The sequence below is a fragment of the Acinonyx jubatus genome, chromosome E4 (assembly GCF_027475565.1).
Source record: "Acinonyx jubatus isolate Ajub_Pintada_27869175 chromosome E4, VMU_Ajub_asm_v1.0, whole genome shotgun sequence".
Classification (NCBI taxonomy): Eukaryota; Metazoa; Chordata; class Mammalia; order Carnivora; family Felidae; genus Acinonyx; species Acinonyx jubatus.
In genome coordinates this window covers 35,730,698-35,751,556 of record NC_069395.1, presented here as the reverse complement: position 1 = coordinate 35,751,556, position 20,859 = coordinate 35,730,698, and the positions used below count along the sequence as shown (strand labels likewise).

The 20,859-nt window shown below is 36.0% G+C and overlaps 1 protein-coding gene across 10 annotated transcripts in view; it reads right to left on the bottom strand.

The window, feature by feature from the left end:
* The window catches only part of SYT14 (synaptotagmin 14), a 260,002-nt gene that overhangs the window by 168,074 nt on the left and 71,069 nt on the right, over window positions 1-20,859 (bottom strand). For 5 of the 10 annotated variants that reach the window (XR_008293364.1, XR_008293365.1, XM_027074513.2 and 2 more), the window contains exons 1-2: window positions 4,461-5,706; window positions 176-391 (exon numbers count right to left, since the gene is read on the bottom strand). Coding sequence is in view for 8 of the 10 variants with exons in the window: in XM_027074513.2 (XP_026930314.1) it covers window positions 176-391; window positions 4,461-5,388 (1,144 nt within the window). In the remaining 2 variants the exon portion in view is untranslated. Of the gene's footprint in view, window positions 1-175; window positions 392-4,460; window positions 5,707-7,576; window positions 7,742-20,859 lie in introns of those variants that run through there. The other 5 variants (XM_053209770.1, XM_053209772.1, XM_053209771.1 and 2 more) reach the window with 1 other exon arrangement.

Here is a 20,859-nt window from a genome sequence, read left to right as displayed (position 1 = left end):
GCTTCGGTCCAGAGATCTGGATTTCAATAGATTACGTTCACGGAAACGTGACTCTGTGAGCCATCTCTTGTTTATCGTGCAGCCACAGATGCCTAGAATTTTAGGCACAAATAATCCAATACCACAGTGTATGAGCCAAAAAAAATAAATAAATAAAAGAAGCAACCTATCTTACCTTCATCTATCGATGCCTCACTACTGTAGCCGTCATACTCCGCAGACAGAGGACTATACTTCTGTCTTGTTTCCCAAGCGTAGTTCTTTTGTCTCGAATCTGCCAACGGAAGTCTGGAATTGTGTGTTCTGGACAAGGCCTCATGGTATTTACCCAGCGCTTCATCTTCACTTTCAGAGGATGAACCGTGCTCATCTTTGTCCATGTAGGAATTATCTATTTGGAGTGACGGAGAGCAAATCAAAATTTTAATACCATAAAGTATTATGAATTTGATATATGCACACACACACACATATGTGCACAGATGTTATGTCACATATATCCATATACACACGAATATACATATACATACACAATCTGAATTTTCAGCTTTAGAGAAGTATAACGTTTTCACTTAAGAACCTGAAGCTTTAGGTTTCCATGTTTTTAATAGAAAAAGATCAATCTGTATATTCTAATTACATAATAATGTTGCAGGGATTTTCCAACCAGGTTACAGATAAAGGAAATAACAGAGCCTGCCACCTTACACAACTTTTTTAAAGGGTCAGTTGCACACAAAGAAACTCAGAAGTACTGCTGGTACATATGGGCCTGATTCAAAGAATTCATGTCACAAGAGACACCCTGGTTATCATGTTGGTCCAAGTTTTCAAAAATGATAATCCTTAGCGCCAGAAGTTCAACAGAGAAATGGGCAGATGTATACTATTGGTAGTATTCTCATTGGTACAACGCTCCTAAACAGCAGTTTGGCAATACATATCCAACTTTTAAATCTGCATAGTCTTTGATTCATTTCTAGGAATTTACCAATTCTAAGAACTCTAAGAAAATAACAGGTGAGCAGAGATATGTATTTCAGACAATTCGCTGCACTGTGTTTAACAGCAACAGAAAACAAAAATAAAACATAATCTAAAAGTCCATCCCTGGGCCTTGGTTAAGTACATTATGATAAATCCATACAATGATATACTATGCAGTCACTACAGATTAGGAGGTGAACTTACAAGTACTCACAGGGAAGAATAAATACAACATCATGTTAAGAAAAAAGAGGTTGTAAGACAGAAGGCATACCTATGTCTTATTTAAAACATACACACACACACACACACTTCTACATGTAATATACACACACACATGCAGTGTATGTTAATATGCACATATAAAAATATGTGGAAGGATATACACTGATTTTCTGTGAAAGGTAGAATTACTAAGAAAATTTTACTGAAGTATATTCAAATGCAAATTTCAGGCCACACAAAATTTATATCATTCCTTATTATTACCATTTTTTTAAAGTAAAAATTTTGAAACTGTACTATGTTGGGATTCATTTAAACTAAGATGCAACCTTCTTAGAATTATAAAACATCTCTGGAAAGACAAAGAGACCACAGCAGGTAGAATTTATTAGGTCAGTCTAGACATTTTTCTCTTTATACTCTGCTCAGATCATCTGTAGTAAAGGAATCAAGGTTTGACATTCAAGTGGGGAGACACAGACTAAGTAATTTAAAATACGATAGAGAGATGGTATGTTTAGAGTCAGAAGTAAGGGAGCTTTGATGTCACTAGTCCAAGTCTTCCTTTTCAGTCAAGAGAAAACCATGAATGGCTAAAACTATAAGCACTGTCGTATTCTGCACTGTCCAAAATGTCGTCACTAGCCACTAGCCACATGCAGCTATTTAACATAATGCAGTTTAAAACCCGGCTTCCCAGTGCCACCAGACACGTTTCAAGTGCTCAGGAGCCATGTGTGGCTAGTGGTTACTACACGGACTACATGGAACGTTTCCATCATTACAGAAAACGCTATTAGATGGTGCTGAGGTGATGGCTGATCTGGTCCAGAACCTGGGAATTATGACTCCCAGTTGAGAGCTTTTAGCACTTTGTGGGATTGTGGGATACCACGGTGGTGGTGCTCTAAGGCTGCAGAGCTCTGAGGAGGGTCACCAGAAATTCTGCAGTCACCCTTCACCTATTACAAAATATTACCTAAAGTAACCTCGAATTCAGAAACAGAGAAGGAAACTCTTCCTTCTCTTCCTATACCCTATAAGCTCTACGAAAGAACCTAAAATGCAGGTACTAGTAATTTTGATATTACTCTCGGTGTTAACTAATAATATTACAGTTCAGCTATATGAAGAGGTAATCTATGGGTCAAAAGATTTTGAAATTATTTTTAGAACATAGTATGTTTCAGTTTAGGGGTGCCTGGGTGGCTCAGTTGATTAAGTGCCCGACTCTTGATTTCAGCTCAGGTCATGATCCCCAGGTTGTGGGATCAAGCCCTGCACTGGGCTCTGCATTGAACATGGAACCTGCTTTAGAAAAGATTCTCCCTCTCTCTCTATCACTCTGACTCTCTCTCTCCCTCTGCCCCTCTCCCCCACTCGTAGTCTCTTTCTCTCTCTCAAAATAGAAAAAAAGAAAAAGAAGAAGAACACAATATGATTAAGTTTAGTACTGACTATCATCTAGAATAACTGAGAGATACTTGGGTGTTTTAGGTACCAGCATGCTTCTGAATGAAAACAAATCAAAACAAAATTAACTCTGTACTGTTACTTGTGTAGCATTTATTACTAGGGTCTATTCTGTTATTTTCTGAATAAAATATGTAAACTATTCTATTTTACTTCTTTGCTTATTTCTGCTACTGTAAGTAAGAAGGCTACCAAAACGAAACAAAGGCTACCCAAAACTACTGAATTTGACAATCAAAAATCTGCTAGAAGAGTAGACTCCAAAATGGACGTATTTCGAAAAACTGGCTTCCCTTTCTAACTAGTCTAGCCATCCTGGATCGGCCTCTATTATATCAGTTAAGGACCATTAATATAATCGATAAATAGCAGATCCCGATTGTGTCTGATGTCCTGTAGCAGAACCAAACGTCTTCCTCACGGCTACTGCCACTCAGATTTTTGTTATTTTATGAGAATCTAAATTTATTTTTTAAAATGTCAGATACATATTTTTAAAATAAAAGCCGGGGCGCCTGGGTGGCTCAGTCGGTTAAGCGTCCGACTTCAGCTCAGGTCACGATCTCGCGGTCTGTGAGTTCAAGCCCCGCGTCGGGCTCTGGGCTGATGGCTCAGAGCCTGGAGCCTGCTTCCGATTCTGTGTCTCCCTCTCTCTCTGACCCTCCCCCGTTCATGCTCTGTCTCTGTCTCAAAAATAAATAAACTTAAAAAAAAAATTAAAAAAAATAAAAGCCAATGTACTTTTGGTCAGCAATAAATGGAAATGACGAAGGGATTTTACCAGAAGCAATTACCAGCAGGTGCAGAGCAATTCTGTACCCAAACCAAGTCACTGTCAGCTCCTTGTTTTGAAAACTGTCACAAATACTGTGGCTGAAAATATAAATGCTTAGCTGGAATCTTAATTCTACATAGAGAACTCATGAAAAATAATAGATTATTCACATATACTCATTATAAACACAGAAGTCATATACAATTCTTAATATGTGGCTAAATGAATAGACATATTCTGAAGCCTGTTATGCAATAAAATAAACTCTACTGCTCTAAAGGAAAAATATAAGATACTTGATATCCCTCCATCACTCAAGATTCTTATTGGGAATGACTCAAAGAGCAACACAGTATAAAGGTCTCAGGGGTTAATTACAAAAATATAAAATGTTAAAATTCATTAAATAAGTTCCAGCTAAGTAAAGAATGCACACTACTTAAGAAAACTATGGAATTTCGGGTTGTATAATAAAGAAACATTAAGAAAAATTAGGGCCACTGAAGAAGTGGCCAAATAATCAAGGGACCAGGACAATACTTAACTTAGCAGTGTACAAAGAACATGAATGCTTTCAAAATAAATGATCGCCCCCCCCCAAAAAAAGATGACCTTAAAAGTGTCTCCCAGTAAGAGGATTCAGGAAAATCTTTTTTAAGTATATTCATTTCTTTTGAGAGAGAGAGAGACAAGCAGAGAGAGAAAGAGAGAGAGAGAGGCAGAGAGAGGGAGAGAGAGAGAATTCCAAGCAGGCTCACACTGTCAGTGTGGAGCCTGATGCAAGGCTTGAACTCATGAACTGTGAGGTCATGACCTAGGCCAAAATCAAGAGTCAGGTGCTTAAATGACTGAGCCACCCAGCTGCCCTCAGGAAAATCTTCAATTAGATCTATAGACATGTAGTGGAAAGTTTGGAAATTTGGACGATGTTTTCTTAATTTAAAAAAAAAAATCAAGAGAAAATTTTATCACTCAAACCCACATTAGGAGGAGACCTCACCTTTTCTTGGTATTATCTTAGAATATTTTTCATCTTTACTCTTTGCTGTTCCTTTGTTGGCAGAAATGGCTTCATTTTGCTTTGTTTTTATGTCTCCTTTCACTTTGTAACACGTTGTTGGATTTATTTGTTCTTTGTGTTTTCCGTGTAACTTATCTTCTGAATTTGCTGATGGTGCTGGATATATGTCTTCTTTCATGATGGGTTTCTGTATTGTATGTCTGTTGCTTGCCAAAATACCTTTTGGAGGACACTCATTTCCTGACCACTCATTCCCTTTGGATCCTTTACTTTTAATACGTTTTTCAGTCTTTAAATGATTTTCTTTCATTTCTTGATCTCTTACCTCCTTTAAATCATTCTTACCATCATCAGGAATTCCTAATCCATTTTTTTTATATCTGTCAGTACTTTCAAGTTCTTGACAAGCAGGTATAGCCCTTGCATTCTGTTTGATAATTGATACCCCTCCATCACTCAAGTGCCCTTTCAAAGAAGAATCACCACCAGCACTGTTACTTTCTTGGTATTTGGACAGAGTCTGTTGCCTATCATTAACACGTTTAAAAATTCTTTCTTCGTTTATCCCTTGCTCTTGCTTTTGTGAAACTGAAGTATTGTAACAACTGATCTGATATGCTCTGTGCTCTAAACTAGACTGTGTTTTCTGACAATTATTGTCTTTGGAGACTTGTGGTGACGTGGCAGTTGCTGGCTTAGCAGTATCTACAGCTTCTGCTACTGCAGAGCTTTCTTCTTCTGGGCGGAAGCCACTGATCATACTGGTTACCTGTTCAGCCACTGAGTCAGTGAAAGCATAGGTGACTTCTCCAACAGCAGCAGTCAAATCTTCTACAGCATTACTGATTGTGTCCACCAGAGAAGACACTGAGGGCAGATTCTGCTGGAAATTTTTGAAAAGTGCCATTTTCTAATTCTTTATTCCTAACAGATGCAATAATGGAATTTTCTCTTCTCGAAGTATCAACCACTTTGGAATGTGAATTTAAAATTTACTTAAATGTTGTTACTCATGAGCTCAATATTATTATTTTGCATTGTAGCGTTTAATCTTTCTGTAAATGCATTATGCATTGAAAGAAATATGTTGAAGCAAAGACTCTTCCAAAAAAAAAAATCAAACCACTTGTCTTAAATGTAATGAAATTTTTTCCCACTCCATAGCTATCATAACAGCAGCAAGACAATAATTTCCCCTCAAACACTATCGGTTTTTATTCTATACCTGCAAGAAGAAGTATAAAAAGGATTTTTATTATGGACTTTTAGTTTATTTATTAATAGTCTATGCAGGGGAACTACCCTATATTATTAACATACTAGCAATATCATTTCAAACTAACAAATATATTATAGGGAAAATACCTACACAATTTGCACAGAGGTTAGTTACAATAGAGGAGAGAGCAGAGGGTGAACATCTGCTGAATGGCTACCAGATGCAAGGCATTGTGATTTACAAGTTTATCTCCCCTGATCCCACAATAATGCTAGGAGGTAAATATTATTATTCTTATTTAATAAGTAAAAAAAAGAAGGTTCAGAAAAATTAAGAAGGTTCCCCAAACCTTTCCAAGGGATCCTCAAGGTAAAAACTATTTTTATAACAATAAAGGGATATTTAACTTTATCACTTTCATTTGCTCACAAATGAACACTGGAGTTTTCCAGAGGCTACATGACAGATTGACTACAGAAGCAGACATGAGAATAACAGCTGTTTCTTCTATGCCAGTCATTTAAAGAGATCTGCAAAAAAATATAAAACAATGGCACTCTTCTCACCATTGGGGGTGGGGGAGTAGAAAATATATAGGTTTTTAAGTTAAAAAATGTTACTTACATTTAACATGTATGTAATAGCCTTACTGATTTTTTAAACAAATAAACTGATAAGAATATTTTTAAATTTTCTCAGTTTTACCTTCTAATATGGTACATATTAATAGATATAACTCCCATAAACAAAAGCTGTTTATGAGTGTTTAAGAGGGTTAAGGGGTCATTAGACCCCTCCCTCAAAAAACAAAAACAAAAACAAACAAACAGAAAAACAGAAATGCTGAACCAGGGAATTCTTGGAGGCTGCCCAAAGGGCTATCTCTAAACCAGTTCATTCTATACACGATCCAAAAGCAAGGTTGAAGTATGAGAAACACTAAACTTAAATCAAAATCACATAAAGTACTATAGTTTCCCAATGCAAAAGTCACAGATTTAATTCCATAACCAATAGGCTGTATAAACAATGATGCTACTGCTTTTTAAGTTACCAGAAGAGAAAAACATCTCTCCGACACAGTGCATAGACAAGAAAGGCAAGGTTTTTCTGCTAATGCTCTGCAACACTGTTCTAAATTAACACCTTGCTTTTATAATTCGCAGCTTGCTTCTGCTATCATTTAAATAAGCCAGTCTCTGGAAACAGCAAATAAAGAACTCTTACAATAATATTAAAAAAAAAATTAACACCAGGGAACACTTTGCATGAAAGAAAGAACAAGATTACAGGCCTCTGCTAACACCTAGCAGAAGTAAGTGATATAACGTGATATAATGCCTATAGTACCAAGGGAGGGAGAGGAACCCTAATTTTTATAACCAGACTTTATCTATACACTAGGCTGACAGGCAAAACCGCTTTCTCCAAACAATAAAATTATCCACCAGCTGAGAATTCAACAGCAGATAAAAAAGGGTGAATTCTTTCAAAAGTCTTCTGAGGACATAGAGAAAAAGCCTCTCGAGAGAGTTATTTGGACAGTACGATTCAAGCTACGATTTAAGCAAAAAGATACTCCTTCTTAAAGCATATCTACTCATAGCAGAGGCTCAAGAGCATGCCTTACATATGAAAAATAAAAATGTCATTTTCTGATAGTATGCAGTTCATCTTTAAGCAATATGCTAGCAATTCATGAACAACAGAAAGATAATGGAACATAATTTACTTAACAAATGTTTTCCTCACAGAAAAGTGCTCAAATGTTAGTTTACAATGTCAAAACCAACCTTCTCATATATATTTAAAAAAATAAAATAACAGAATGGCACAGGAAAAAAGAACAAACAAGAGAAGCAGCAATGATACTTACAAATTTTATCTTGTGAGTTCTTCCTTGTACTGTATCCTGAACCAAGATCTGGAAACCCGCCAACATTTTCAAAACAGAACTTCTTATTAATATAGAGAAAAAGGAGCAGCATCAAGATAATAAACACCCCAACAGCTGACAAAAATCCAACTGCCTCTGGAGATACTAGAGAAAAAAAAGTCACAGCTGTAAGCATTTATTTCTCTTTAAGCTACAAATAAGAAGGAAACTCCCACACATATGTTAGATTACTGCCTTATTTGAATTATACTTTTTTAATTGTCATAGTTCACACAGGTTTACAAGAAAAAACAAACTGCATACTTTAATGAGCTGTTCAATTCATTCAACAGTATTTATTCAAATCTAAACGTTTCTGCATAAAGTATGTTGGAACACTCTTAAAATACAGGAGTCTGTAACATAGGCAGCTATATATTTATCCATTTAAGAGCATTACAAAAATTTTAACCCAAGAATTAGAAAAAAGTATTTCCCATGCATGGGTGTATTAGCAAAATTTATGAGAGCATACAGTAGTAGTAAAATCTCGAACAGCTTCAATGGCCCATTTTATTTAATAAACTCTAGACTTCTTAACTTAGCATTCAAAGCTCCAGCCTCTCTTTTCAATATCACACTCCATTCAAATTGTTCCACTCAGTGCCTCAAAATCAACTATATGCGTTACCTCACGCCTTGTCTTGGTTCATCCTCTTCCCTTTGCCTGGAATGACCAAGTCTCCTTTCTACCATATCCCACTCATTCATTCCAGTCAACAAATATTTTAGACTAGCAGCCATACACCAGGCATTATCACATACACAGTTTCTGTCTTCCAAGAACAGTCTGGTGAAGGCAGTTACAACGTGGTGTAATAAAGACTATGAGTGGGGAAGAACAGGGTCTATGAGACCAGAGAAACACAAGCCAGTGTTGAAGGATCCAGTAGGCTTTTCTGAAAGTTATGGCCTCTATGATTATATTGTAAGAATAATAAAGAGTTAGCAAGTTAACACTATTCCAGACGGAAGAAACAGCAAGTGCAAAGGTCCAGTGACAGGAGATACTGTATATTCCAGAAACTCAATGAGAAACTTTGTTATGATAAACCAGATTCTCAAGAGGATCTGATCTCAAGAGAATTCATGAAATCATACATGGAGATTTTGTACAGTGAGAACAAAAAAATCTCCGACTTCTCCAACCCTCAGCAATCTCTTTCAACATTTGCATTATCTGTCACTATGCCAGTCATTTGGAGTTTAAATAGAAACTGAATTTTTCATCCCTAATGCCTTATATCTAATACTCAAGTACTAGCTGAAAATGAATCCTAAGCCTCGACTATCCTGTACAACCTATAATCTACTCTTTGTTCTTCCACTACTCAAGCAGCAGCTAAAATGTCATCTCCTCCAAGATTCATTCTTCAATCAGAAGAGCCACGGCAATTAGCATCTATAACTCATTTGTTTAAAATGAAGTCACCAACCAGTCTAATGATGAGTGTTTTCACCTCCTGGCTTTTCATTATTTGTGAAAGTCAGCCATCGCAGGTGTAGAAATGATATCACATTATAGTTTATTCAAAGCTGGATCAACCGTATTGTGATAGAGGATGGAGCAGAGTGACGTTATAAGGGAAAAGGTGAGAGTCTGAATGGGAGAAATGCAGTCCAAATATCCAGCCCAGGAACAGATCCTGCTACAAGAACCAAGAAGTTATGCTCAGACATTAGCCCTGACTGTCTCATTTTCAGGCTAGAGAACAGTCAGGAAAGGGAACAGGATTTTAATTTAAAACTCTAAGCTATATTAGCAAAAACAGTGGTGTGCGTTAAGCCTGAAGGATGAGGTAAAAATGAAAAGAGAAGAATTATCACCAGCATTTCTAATGGCTAGGAAAGCCAGAAGCAGGACAGCATCTGGTATGAAGAGGCAGAATGCTCAATAAACTTATATTCAATATTACACCATAAGGAGCACATATGTATAGGAGCTTCTCTTCTAGCCCAGGTCCAAAATACATTAGAAAATTTGATGCATTTAAGTGAACAGACAGGGTTAAATAATACGCACCCTGAAACTCTCCCATCTCTTAAAAGACTAAATGAGAAAGAAAACATAGCTCATTCCACTTAAGAAGGCTAACAAAGACAGCAACAAATACACACAGCATATACCATGTACTAGTGACTGTTTTAAGCTATTTACATCTATTCCTTTATTTTTAAAAAAAATTTTAATGTTTTTATTTATTTTTGAGACAGAGAGAGACAGAGCATGAGTGGGGAGGGGCAGAGAGGGAGACACAGAATCCGAAGCAGGCTCCAGTCTCTGAGCTGTCAGCACAGAGCCCGACGCGGGCCTCGAACTCACAGACTGTGAGATCATGACCTGAGCTGAAGTCGGACGCTTAACTGACTGAGCTTAACCCAGGCGCCCCATATGTTAACTTTTTTAATCTTCACAATTATACTATTATAATCTCCATCATAAATCATGATATGAAGATACTAAATTATGTGCCCGGCTCGTAAGTGGAAGAGTCAGGATTCAAACCGTGTCTGGCTCCCGAGTCCGTGTTTTTAGCTACCGCTCACACTACTTCTCCCGTATTCCTTTTCTCGTTGCCTCTTCCTATCTCATGTCTCCATCCTTATCTCTATGTTCCTCTTTTCATCTCCCTCCTTCCCATTTTAAAATTTAAGCTAGTGTCGGGGGGGGGGGAGTGGGTAATCAACTATAAACAAGTATAATATAGTAAGTACTATAATAGAGGTAGGAATATAAGGTATTACTGGAACACAAAGAAGAAATATTACCTGGGGGAAGTCACAAATGCCACAGAAAGGAGATAACACTTGAGCAGGGTATGAAAGATTAATCAAACAGGGAAAGGGCAGATGAAACAGCATGGTAAAAGACACAAAACAATGTGCATAGCATTCTATAAGCACCCATGGGCAACAGTCGTGTGTTTCATTTGCTTCCGTGTTCTCAAAGCACCTGGCACAATGCCACATACCTGACATTATATAAACATTTGCAAGTGACTGAATGAATAGATGTGTGTTCAGGAAAGATCAAGAATATGCCAGAAGAGCTCAGACTGGAGATAAAGGCAAGATCCAAAATGTCAAAGAAGCTTGAATGCCATCGTAAAGATTTTGCATTTGTAGAACTACATCGCTTAAAACAACTGAAACACTGGATTATATGATAGGGAGTGATTGGTGGCAAAACATGAGGAGTTCTTTTTTTTTTTTTCAATTTTTATTAAAAATATTTTTCTTTAATTTTTTTACTATGTTCTTCACATTTAAAAACATGAGGAGTTCTTAAGTGAAGAAGTAACAGTGGTGACAGAGTTCTGGTTCTTGTTCAGGGAAAAGTGATAGTAACCTAATCGATTAGATGTAGAAGATGAAAATGAAGTTGAGAATAATTCTAAAGTTTCTCCCTTGTGTGGATGAGTTAATAGTTACACCACTGACCAAAATGAAAAAATATAAAAGGAAAGGGATACAGTTTAGGGCACGGGGGTAAGAGGGACTTAGAAAGAGAGAGATGGATAACTAGGTTAGTTTTTGACATGTGACATTACAAATGTCAGCAGAAAATTTCAGTGTGGATGCCTAGTAAGGAAAGAGAAGTATGCGTATAGTACTCTGGTGAAGGTTGAGTTAGTTATAAAAGACTTAGGAGTTTTCCCCTTTTTGCTCCTCCTATTCCAAGTGAAAGATTTCCCTGGCTAAATACAATGCCAAACTGGCATTGGTAATGGTAAATCTTCATAAGATTTTAGAAAAATACATACTGTGACTTTCCCCACTAGAAAAAAGATAAAGACCCTACTGTAAATATAATACTGACACAACTCCTTTTATATTGCCCCACAAAATGTCCATTTCCCACTGAAAATATTTTAGGTCCTTAAACTTTAAAAACAGTAATATGGCTGTAGACAAGAGAAAAAAATTTCTAATAGAAATACTAAAAAACTTCATCCTTATCTCAGGATTAAAATAATATTATTTCAAATGACATGATACTATAAGTTGGTCAGTAAGAGTTCTAAGCATAAAAACATTTGACAAATCCTACTTGTACATAAAACTGCAATAGAAAATACCCTAAAATCGGGGTGCCTGGGTGGCTCAGTTGGTTAAGTGTCCGACTTCGGCTCAGGTCATGATCGCGCACAGCTTGTGGGTTTGAGTCCCGCATTGGGCTCTGCAATGACAGCTCAGAGCCCGAAGCCTGTTTCGGATTCTGTGTCTCCCTCTCTCTGCCCCTCCCCCACTTGCACTCTGTCTCCCTCGCTCAAAAATAAACATTAAAAAAAAAAAAGAAAATACACTAAAATTAAAGATATGAATTCTATACACCATCAAAAAAACTAAACAAAGTTACACTTAGATCTCATTACTATAAATATATATTTTCATTCAGTATAAGAATTTACCCCTAAAATCTTATTTATATTATCTGCTTATAAAGCCATTCTGTATAAGTATTTCTAGGATTATGGTTAAATTATCTATATATAAACCTACTCTTTTCCAAAATTCTAGATTAGCTGTTGCAAGCAAGTAAATGCTATTGCAAAATGCATACTATCTTTTAAGGACATTCAAAATCTAACAGCAAACAGATAATTAGTATATACATTTGAAGAATTTAATTTGCTGAATCAAATTTAATTTCAGCTAATCAATAACTCAAAATTCACTAATGCATTACTTTCCCATAATCCAAATTTGTAAAATTGACATGTGATGAACAATAAAATTAGCAACATCAAATATTTAAAAGTGCTTATTGTTTGCTAAGGGCTGCTTTTTAAAAAATTTTTATTTAGGGGCGCCTGGGTGGCTCAGTCGGTTGAGCGTCCAACTTCGGCTCAGGTCATGATCTCACAGCTCGTGAGTTCGAGCCCCACGTCGGGCTCTGTGCTGACAGCTCAGAGCCTGGAGCCTGCTTCTGCTTCTGTGTCTCCCTCTCTCTCTGCCCCTAACCCCCTCGCATTCTGTCTTTGTCAAAAATAAATAAACATTAAAAAAAAATTAAAAATTTTTTTATTTAAATTCCAGTTAGTTAACATACACGGTAATATTAGTTTCAGGTCTACAATATAGCGATTCAACACTTCCATACAACAGTCTGTGCTCATCACAAGGGCGCTCCTTAATCCCCATCACCCATTTCACCCATCCCTCTCCCCCCCTCCCCTCTGGTAACCATCAGTTTGTTCTCTATAGTTAAGAATCTGTTTCTTGGTTTGCCTCTCTCTCTTTTTTTCCCCTTTGCTCATTTTAAGCATTACATTTAAGAGTTAAGAACATTATCCAATTGATTCCTCACTATAATCCCAATTTTACAGATATATATATTGAGGCTCTGAAAGAGTGAAGTCGAATTTTCAAGATCTTAAAATTATTACTCAGTGATAGAGTCTTGATTTGAATGCAGGCACACTGACTCTTGAGCCCAAAATGTTAAACACCAATCCCTATTGCTTCCTATTTGCCAGGCATTTTTTAAAATCTCTTTTGTTTAAAAAATTTAATGATCAAGGTGCCTGGGTGGCTCAGTCGGTTAAGCGTCTGCCTCTCGATTTCGGCTCAGGTTATGATCTCACCATGAGATTGAGCCCTCCATGGGGGTCTGAGCTGACAGTGGGAAGCCTACTTGGGATTCTTTCTCTCCTTCTCTCTCCGCCCTTCCTCCACTGACACTCTGTCTCTCAAAATAAGTAAACATTTTTTTAAAAATACGAAAGTAAAATTTAATGATCAAAACAATTTTATGATAGGTAAGCACTATACATCATCTTAGTCTTTAGATTAAACTGAGGCCCAGAGACTAACGAACTTGTCTAAGGCCACAAATGTAGTAACACAGTAGAACCTGAATTTGAACCCAGACATTCTAACTCCAGAGCTCATGCTCTTACACATCAAGCAATACTGCTTCCTTACATGTCAACCTGCAATATAAAAAATAAAGGAAAGCTGTGATCAAAGTAATATAGCTTACTATATACATTAAGAGAAAATATCTTATGATAGATTTCATATATGTTAAAAAATGACAATGGATTCAAGCTTTCTCCAAGTAAATATATAAATTATAAAAGTGGAATAATTTTTCCTATTCAAGATACTTTCCTCAATATGCTAAAATTAATTACAGAACTATGCTTCGAAACCAAAATCAGTGGTACATCCTTGTATTATATGCAATGTTCGAAAAGTTAATAAAATAAAATTTAAAAGCTAAATGTATCCTATGGAATAATAAGCTTGATATTCATTAGTAATGCTCAGTAAAAATACATACCAACTATATAAAGTCCTATATAAGGTCTCTGTGAGCTACATGATCCCGTATATGAACTGTCTAAAGATTATACTGCAAAGTAAAAAGGTGTAATTTCTTCTAGGAAATACAAAAAGTTTACCTCGTCCAAAATTAATAATTACTTATATTACATATAGTTAACTGGCTTTATCTTTACTATACATTTAGAAATGAAATATATGTATATATATATTTACAAAAGATAAATAAACCCATTTTTTGTCAAAATTCAACTTTCAATAACAGTAATAAAATTCACTTTAATTTCTACAGATAAATTGGTCATAAGAAGAAAATGATAAAATTATAGTCTTATAAAGTAGAAGCAGGAACAAATCCATTTTGACTCTGAATGTATTGCAGAATTCACCTAAATTCTACTTTTCATTTTGTCATAAAGAAAACATTTTCTATGTAAGTTTTATGAGAAAAATACTAGGATATATATAAAAATAAGTATAAGGGAGATATTTATTTATAAAACTCATATTTTCAATATTAACTTATTTATGCATTAATACTCATCTCTAAGTACCCATTTCTTTGTATTAAAACACATTAGTTACAAATGTTATATTTATATTTGTAAATTAAAACAAATTTTACAAAACTATTCTATTAATTATATTTCACACGCAAAATTAAATAACAAGTACCCATGCTTCTTAAAATTCTTCAAGAAAGAAGGATTGAAGAGAACCACTTACAATTTGTATTATAAGGCCTGTATTGCAGATCTGTCTTACTTGGCATGAAACACTAGTCCTCCAATGACATGTCATGGAGACTTAATAATTCATTTAATAGATGTAATTCTATCTCTTGAACAAAATGTGAACTGTACAAGAAGTCAACTTTCATTTTAAGAGAAATACCTGCTTACTAGTTAAGAAGTCCTGAATATTTTTTTCTGATATTCTAATCAGAAAAATTCTGCAATTTGTGTTGCTCTTATTTGAACAGAGAGAATTTATCAGTATTTCTAAGAATGCAGGAAAATAAAAGATTTGACACGTTTAAATTTCCTTTTATAATATCTCAGTTGCTTCCACAAATAACATCTTGAAATTCTTAGATTATGATATAAATAACACAAAACTGGAAAGATTACATATATATATATGTGTGTGTGTGTGTGTGTGTGTATATGTGTGTATATATATATATGTATATATACACCTATATAAATATATCAAGAAGGGAATATAATACGTAACTATTAACTCTAGATTTCATTAAAAATTGGTAAAAAACAAAAAGCATTTACTTGTAAGTGACATAATTCACTGCTGAGTAACATAAAGGGACAACAAGAGGGGAAGGCACAGATAATGATGTGGGACGTGACCTAAAATCTTACAAACAGAACTGCCCTCTGGGAGAAAGTTACCTGACAAAGTTGATAAAACATGCCATCCAACTTGTTTCAAATGCCAAACCATCACTGGATTGAACCAATATTTTCTATAAGTAACATGTGATAAATTGAAATTTCATTCCAATATCGTAAGTGAAAAATCCTAAATCAGTCTTTAAGAAAATTGGAAAAAAAACCCCAAATATTTATTAAGTACAGAGACCAAATACATATTTAAATCATATGCCTCACACTTAGACTTGATAATAATATACTTAATAAACCCTTAATAAACTTATGATAATATATTTAAACCAAATACTTAATATAAAAACTCTTGTCAAACATTCTCTGGAAGATGTTTTTCTTCAAGTATACTCTTAACAGAGGCTTCAAATTACAAATGCAGTAAAGGTTATATAAAGACAAACTCATTTTCCTGGCAAATCTCCATATAGCAAAGCACAGTCATTTTTTTAAACAATAAATTAGGGTTAACTGCCTCAAAATTCTTCATTGTCCATTCAATGTGTATGAATTCCTCCAAAATTATGAGTGCTAAATGGGGTACCAGCAAATACAGGCATACTTCCTCTTGCCTTGTACTTTTCCAAGGTTTCTTTGCTCCTCCTTTTCAGCAAGATCTTCATTGCTAAGCTACTATAAATAAGATTTTGAAAAGTCAACACCAACTGCAGAAGAATCTTCTAGTTAAAGCCAATTTGTGATGACACTGGTCACAGTGGCTAAAATGAACAACTCAGGAAACTACAGATGCTAGTGAGGATGTGGAGACACGAGAACCCTCTTGCACTATTCGTGGGAATGCAAACTGGTGCAGCTGCTCTGGAAAACAGTGTGCAGGTTCCTCAAAAAATTAAAAATAGAACTACCCTATGACCCAGGAATAACAGTACTAGGAATTTATCAAAGGATACAGGAGTGCTGATTCATAGGGGCACATGTACTCCAATGTTTATAGCAGCGCTTTCAACAATGGCCAAATCATGGAGTCTAAATGTTCATCAACTGATGAATGGATAAAGATGTGGTTTATATATACAATGGAATATTACTTTAACAATGAGAAAAAATAAAATCCTGCTATTTGCAGCAACGTGGATGGAACTGGAGAGTATTATGCTAAGTGAAATAAGTCAGTCAGAGAAAGACAGGTATCATATGTTTTCACTCGTATGTGGATCTTGAGAAACTTAACAGAAGACCATGGGGGAAGGGGAGGGGGAAAAATAGTGACAAACAGAGGGAGGGAGGCAAACCAAAAGAGACTCTTAAATACAGAGAACAAATTGAGGATTGATGGGGGTCTGGGGAGAGGGGAAAGTGGGTGATGGGCACTGAGGAGGGAACTTGTTGGGATGAGCACTGGGTGTTGCATGTAAGCCAATTTGACAATAAATTATATTTTTTAAAAAGCCAATTTGTGATGTCAAACAGGTTTCAGATATGCTTATTTCAAGCTTTAATTCTAAATCATTAAATTCTAATAAATACAAACTGGTTTATTTCTTTCAAATCTTTAAGAGAGACATCACCTTCCTCCTATATCTTCATGTTATGTCAATACTTCATGTTATGTCAATACTAGCTCTCCTCTTTAAAATTTTTTCTGTTCTTATAAGTCTTTTTCAAACTTCACTGAGGTATAACAATTGAAAATTGTATATGTAAGGTATAACTTGATGATCTGACATGCAGATTATAAAATAATCACAAGCTAATTAATATATTCTCATCTCACACAGTTATCTTTTTTTTTTCCTTTTTATGGTGAGAATGCTTAAGATCTATTCTCTTAGCAAAGTGAAGATACCTTGTATATAGTTGACTCTAGTCAAATCATTGTATTAGGTCTTCATAACTGATTCACCTTGTATAACTGAAATTTTGTAGCCCTTGACCAACATCTTCCCATTTCCCCCAACTCCCAGCCCCTGACAACCACCATTCTATTCTCTGCTTCTAAGCATTTGACTATTTTAAATTTCACATATAAGTAACATCATGCAGTATTTGTCTTTCTGTGTTTTGCTTATTTCACTTAGCATAATGTCCTTTAGGTTCATCCATGTAGTCACAAATGGCAGGATTTTTTTCTTTGTTAAAGCTGAGTAATATTCCATTGTATATATATATATATATCACATTTATTTATCAGTTCATCTGACGACCGACATGTAGGTTGTCCCCATATCTTGGCTATTACGAATAAGGCTGAAATGAACATGTTAGTGCAGATGTATTTTAGAGATTCCGGGCTCGCCTCCTTTGTGTATATGCCCAGAACTGGGTTTGCTGAATCATAAGATAGTTCTCTATTTTTAATTTTTTGAAGAAACTGCACACTGTTTTCCATAATGGCTATTCCAATTTACATTCTCACTAACAGTGCACAAGGATTCCTTTCTCTCCACATCTTCCCTACTTGTTATTTGTCTTTTTTTATTTTTAAAGTTTTTATTTTATTTATTTTGGGGGGGGGAGAGAACAAGCAGGGGAGAGGCAGAGAGAGAGAGAGAGAGAGGGAGAGAGAGAGGGAATCCGAAGCAGGCTCTGTGTTGTCAGCACAGAGCCTAATGTGGGGCTCAAACTCACGAACTGCCAAGATCATGACCTGAGCCGAAACCAAGAGTCAGAGGCTAAATTGACTCTTAACTGGCTTAACTACCCAGGCCCCCCTGTTGTCTTTCTGAAAATAGCAATTCCAACAGGGATGATGGGATATCCTGTAGTTTCATTTGCATTTCCCTCATGATTAGTGAAGTCAAGCACCTCTTCATACACCTGTTGGCCATGTGTATATATAGAGAAATGTCTACTTGATTTTTTTCTCCATTTTCAAAGCAGGTTATTTGGTTTTTTTATTGAGTTGTATAAATTTCTTACATATTTTAGATATTAAACCCTCATCAAACACATAGTTTGCAAATATTTTCTCCCATTCCATACTGCTTTTTTACTCTGTTCATTGTTTCCTTTGCTGTGCAGCAACTTTTTAGTTTCATGCAATCCCACTTGTCTGTTTTTTCTTTTGTTGCTTGTGCTTTGGGTGTCATATCCAAAAAATCATTCCCCAGACCAATGTCAAGTTCCCCCCCCCCCATGTTTTCTTCTAGTACTTTTATGGTTTTCGGTCTTATATTTAAAAGTCTTTAATCCAGGGGTGCCTGGGTGGCTCAGTTGGTTATGAGTCTGACTCTTGGTTTAGGCTCAGGTCATGATCTTGCAGTTGAGTTTGAGTCCCGCATTGGGCTCTGCACTGGCAGCAGGGAGCCTGCTGGAGATTCTCTGCCTTCTCTCTCTCTGACCCTCCCCCACTTGTGCTGTCTCTGTACCTCTCAAAATGAATAAATAAAAACTTTAAAAAAGAGTCTTTAATCCATTTTTAATTGATTTTGGTATATGGTGTGAAGTAAGAGCCTAAGTTCATTCTTCTGCAGGTGGATATCCAATTTCCCCATTATTAAAGAGATTATCCTTTCCCCTTTATGTGTTGTTCTTGGAACACTTTCTAAACAACAATTGACTGTAGATGCATGGAATTATTTCTGGACTCTCTATTCTTTCCATTGGTCTGCATGTCTTTTTTACACCAATACTATGGCATTCTGATTACTGTAGCTTTGTAATATAGTTTTAAATCAGATAGCTTCCAGCTTTGTTCTCCTACCTCAAAATTTTGTTGGCTATTTTGGGATTTGTGTGTGTGTGTGTGGTCCCAAACAAATTTTAGAATTTTTTTCTATTTCTGTAAAGAATGTCATTGGAATTTTGATAGGGATTGCCCCGAATCTGTAGGTCACTGTTGTAGTATGGACATCTTGACAATATTAATTCTTCCAATCCATGAACATGGGATGTCTTTTCATTTATCCATCAACCCTTGTACAGTGTTAATGTCTTCTTTAAAATCCTTCATCAAGGGGCGCCTGGGTGGCGCAGTCGGTTAAGCGTCCGACTTCAGGTCACGATCTCGCGGTCCGTGAGTTCGAGCCCCGCGTCGGGCTCTGGGCTGATGGCTCAGAGCCTGGAGCCTGTTTCCGATTCTGTGTCTCCCTCTCTCTCTGCCCCTCCCCCGTTCATGCTCTGTCTCTCTCTGTCCCAAAAATAAATAAATAAACGTTGAAAAAAAATTAAAAAAAAGAAGAGTCTCTCCCTCTCTTTTTAAAAAAAAAAAATCCTTCATCAATGTTCTTTTTTTTATTAAAAAAAAATGTTTAATGTTTGTTTATTTTTGAGAGACAGAGAGAGACAGAGCACAAGCAGGGGAGGGGCAGAGAGAGAGGAAAACCCATAATCTGAAGCAGGCTCCAGGCTCCTAGCTGTCAGCACAGAGCCTGATGTGGGACTCAAACCCACAAACTGTGAGATCATGACCTGAGCCAAAGTCAGACACTTAACCAACTGAGCTGCCCAGGTGCGCCTCCTTCATGAATGTTCTATTTTCAGGGTACAAGGTCTATTTTGTCTGATATAACTATAGTCATTCCTTTCTTATCATTTGCATGAAATACATTTTTCATCTCTTCACCTTCAGCCAGTATGTGTTTAAATCTAAAGTTTCTTGTCAATAGCATATTGCTAAATCTTGTCTTTTTATTCACTCAGCCACTCTATGTCTTTTGACTGGTGAGTTTAATCCATTTACATTAAAAGTAATTATTGACAGGTGAAGACTGAGGAAATTTTGTTAATTATTTTCTATGATGCAGATGTTTTGCCTCTATTTTCCATTCTTGCTGGCTTCCTTTGCTATCTGATCATTTTTGTAGTAATTTGCTTTGAGTTTTTTCTTTATCTTTTTTGTATCTCTTACAGGTTTTACCTTTGTGGTTAGCTTGAGACTAGCATAAAATACCATGTAGTAGAATCATTTTTTTAATAAAGTTAACAATTTAATTTCAATTGCATACAAAAACTCTATACTCCCATTTGTGAGTTTTGTGTGTGTGTGTGTTTTTTTGTTTTGTTTTGTATTTGGGGTATTTTTTTTTGACAGAGATAGAGAGCACCAATGAGCGAGGGAGAGAGGCAGAGGGGGAGAGAGAGAATCTTAAGCAGGCTCCACATGCAGTGAAGAACCTGACATGGTGTTCAATCCCATGACGCTGGGATCCATAAGTCAAAATCAAGAGCGGGATGCTCAACCAACTGAGCTTTTTATATAGTGTATCCATTAACAAAATTTTTATTTGTGCTTTCATATACTTTCATGTTGACACTTAATATTTATATCAGTTTGAAGAACTTCCTGAAGTATTTGTTGTACAGCAGATCTCGTGATGACAAACTCCCTTAGTTTTTGTTTGTCCAAGAAAACATTATCTTTCCTTCATTATTAAAGAATAATTTTTTCAGCCCCTCCCCAACATGAGTGTATGCTCTCTCTCCCTCTCTAAAAACGAAAGAAAGAAAGAAAGAAAGAAAGAAAGAAAGAAAGAAAGAGAGGGAGGGAGGGAGGGAGGGAGGGAGGGAGGGAGGGAGGGAGGAAGGAAGGAAGGAAGGGAGGAAAGAAGAAAGAAAAGAAAACACAGG